Raw genomic sequence first — 2,500 nt, 5'->3', positions numbered from 1 at the left:
AATATTTCTTTTCTTCTTGTTTTTTTCTTGTTTTTCTGTTGTTTTCCTCTTTCTTAATTTTCTTTCGCATTCCTTTTTCCTCGTTTTTCTTGTTTTCTTCATTTTTCTTCGTTCTTAATTTTCTCTCATCTTTTTTTTCTTCGTTTTCTTCAATTTTTTCTCTTTTTCTCTTTTTCTCGTCCTTCATTTTTCAGTCATTTTCATTTCAATATTTCTTTTTTCTTTCAATTTTCCTTCTTTTCCTTTTTTTCCATTTCTTTCTCTTCCTTCTTTCTCTCGTTCTCCATATTTCTCTCATTCATCTTTTTCTTCGTTTTTCTTCAATTTCTTTCTTTTCTCTTTTTCTCTTTCTTCATTTTTCTGTCATTTTCATTTTAATATTTCCTGTTTTCTTTCAATTTTCCTCTTTCTTAATTTTCCTCCATTTTCCTTCTTTCTTCCATTTCTTTCTCTTCCTTCTTTCTCTCGTTCTTCTTATTTCTCTCATTTCTCTTTCTCCTCTTTCTTCAATTATTATTTCTCTCATTTTTCCTTTGTTTCTCGTCCTTCACATTTCTCTACTTTCCTTCTTTCCTTTTCCTTTTTTATTTCTTATTTCCACACAGTTTCGTCAGAAGGGAGAGAGGGAGAGGAAGGGAGAGGGGAGGAAAGAGGGCGATGGGCATGGAGGGAGAGAGGAAGGGAAGGAGGGAGGGAGGAAGGGAGAGGGAAGGAAAGAGGGCGGTGGGTATATCCTTAGTGGGCGTGGAGGGAGGGAGAGAGAGAGGAGGAAAGAGGCAGCGGGCATATCCTTGGTGGGCATGGAGGGAGAGAGAGAGCGAGGGAGAGAGGGAGGAAGGGAAAGGGGAGGAAAGAGGGTAGTGGGCATATCCTTGGTGGGCATGGAGGGAGAGAGAGGGGGAAAGGGAGGGAGGGAGAGAAATGACGGTGAAGGTCAGGTAAGAAGGGAGAAAGGGAGGGAAGGGAGAACAGGTTATATTGGGTAACGAACAGATGAGACAAGGGAGAGAATGATAATGAGAGAGAGAGAGAGAGAGAGAGAAAGTAATAAATCATGTGTTTGTGTGTTATCTGTCTATCTATCTATCTATCTATCTATCTATCTACAGGTAATTACAGGTACCCAAAAAAAATCACCACTTTCTATACTAACAAAATATCAAGGTAAACTAACACAAATTTTAACACCTTTATTTTTTTCAACAGGTAAACTTAACTAACTCAAAATTTCTCTTCTCTTTCTCTTCTACAGTAAAGCGAGGAGATGAGAGAAGAGGAGAACCGGATGGAGGAGGAGGAGGTGAGGTGGAGATGGAGAAGAGGAGAGGAAAGTGGAGATGAGGAGACAGAAGAAGGAAGACGAGGAAGAACAGAAAGAAGAGGAATTGAAGAAGAGGAAGGAGGAAGAAGAGGAGAAAAAGAAGAGGAAAGACTTGTTAAAAGGGATATTGAAGATGACGGAGAGGGAAGAAGAGGAGGAAAAGAAAACAAAGAAGACGAAGAAGAAAAACAAGAAAACAAACACAGAAAAACCGAAACAGCTGCACAAAGAAGACAAACCGTAAAAACAACCACCAAAACAACCAAAACAACTCCTCCGAAACAACCCTTCTTCATCTCCACCCCAATCTTAACCAGCCTCATCTGCCTGACCCTCTTCACAGCATCACTACCAGCAGCATCCGGGCAGAGCGTGATCCAGGCGAGAAGGGACAAGCCAAGCGTAGTCCCAGGTGAAACGCGACCAGGTGTGCCCAGACCAGTTGTGGGGGCAGGTGTGAGGGCAGGGGTGAGAACAGGTGTGGATCGGGCCGTACCTGTGTGGAGGGGAACACCTCGAAGTCGGCTGAGTCACCTTGATCCGAGGACCTGGGCTCATGGGTCCGTGGATGCGCATACACTCTTAGGACGAAGGAACCCGCTCCTAGTGGCTACGAGGAGGTGAGTGCGTGTGTGTGTGTGTGTGTGTGTGTGAGAGAGAGAGAGAGAGAGAGAGAGAGAGAGAGAGAGAGAGAGAGAGAGGTAGGGCAACTTCCTGTCTAAGATTTATTTTAATGGGTTTGTCCTTCTATTCTTCCTTTCCCATCAATTTTTCCCTCCCTTCTTTCCTCCCTTCCTTCCTTCCTTCCTTCTCTCATTCATTCCTCCCTTCCTCCCTTTCCTACATTTTTTTTGTTTTGTTTTATATTCCCTTGTTATTTTTCTTCTCTCCCTCCTTTTCATCCTTATTCTCTCTCCTATTCTTCCCTCTCCTCCAATTTCCTCTTCTCTCCCTGTTTTCTTCTTTGTTATCTCCTGTTCTTCCTTTCCCATCATTATTTCCCTTCCTCTCTTCCTCCATTCTTTCCTCTTCCTCTTCCTCTTCCTCTTCCTCTTCCTGCTCTCATTTCCTCTTACACAACTCCATTTCACGGTCTCTCTCTCTCTCTCTCTCTCTCTCTCTCTCTCTCTCTCTCTCTCTCTCTCTCTCTCTCTCTCTCTCTCTCTCTCTCTCTCTCTC

General features: G+C 43.0%; 1 protein-coding gene across 1 annotated transcript in view; it reads left to right on the top strand.

Annotated features, from left to right (window-relative positions):
• Positions 1-2,500, top strand: part of LOC126982029 (CD109 antigen-like) — a 98,145-nt gene that overhangs the window by 6,955 nt on the left and 88,690 nt on the right. The window contains exon 2 of the mRNA XM_050833748.1: positions 1,253-1,941. Within this exon, the coding sequence (XP_050689705.1) occupies positions 1,265-1,941 (677 nt within the window). The 5' untranslated portion in view covers positions 1,253-1,264. The remainder of the gene's footprint in view (positions 1-1,252; positions 1,942-2,500) is intronic.

This window comes from Eriocheir sinensis, chromosome 50 (genome assembly GCF_024679095.1).
Source record: "Eriocheir sinensis breed Jianghai 21 chromosome 50, ASM2467909v1, whole genome shotgun sequence".
Lineage (NCBI taxonomy): Eukaryota > Metazoa > Arthropoda > Malacostraca > Decapoda > Varunidae > Eriocheir > Eriocheir sinensis.
Note: the sequence above shows the minus strand (reverse complement) of the source record. Positions and strands in the feature narration are given on the sequence as shown.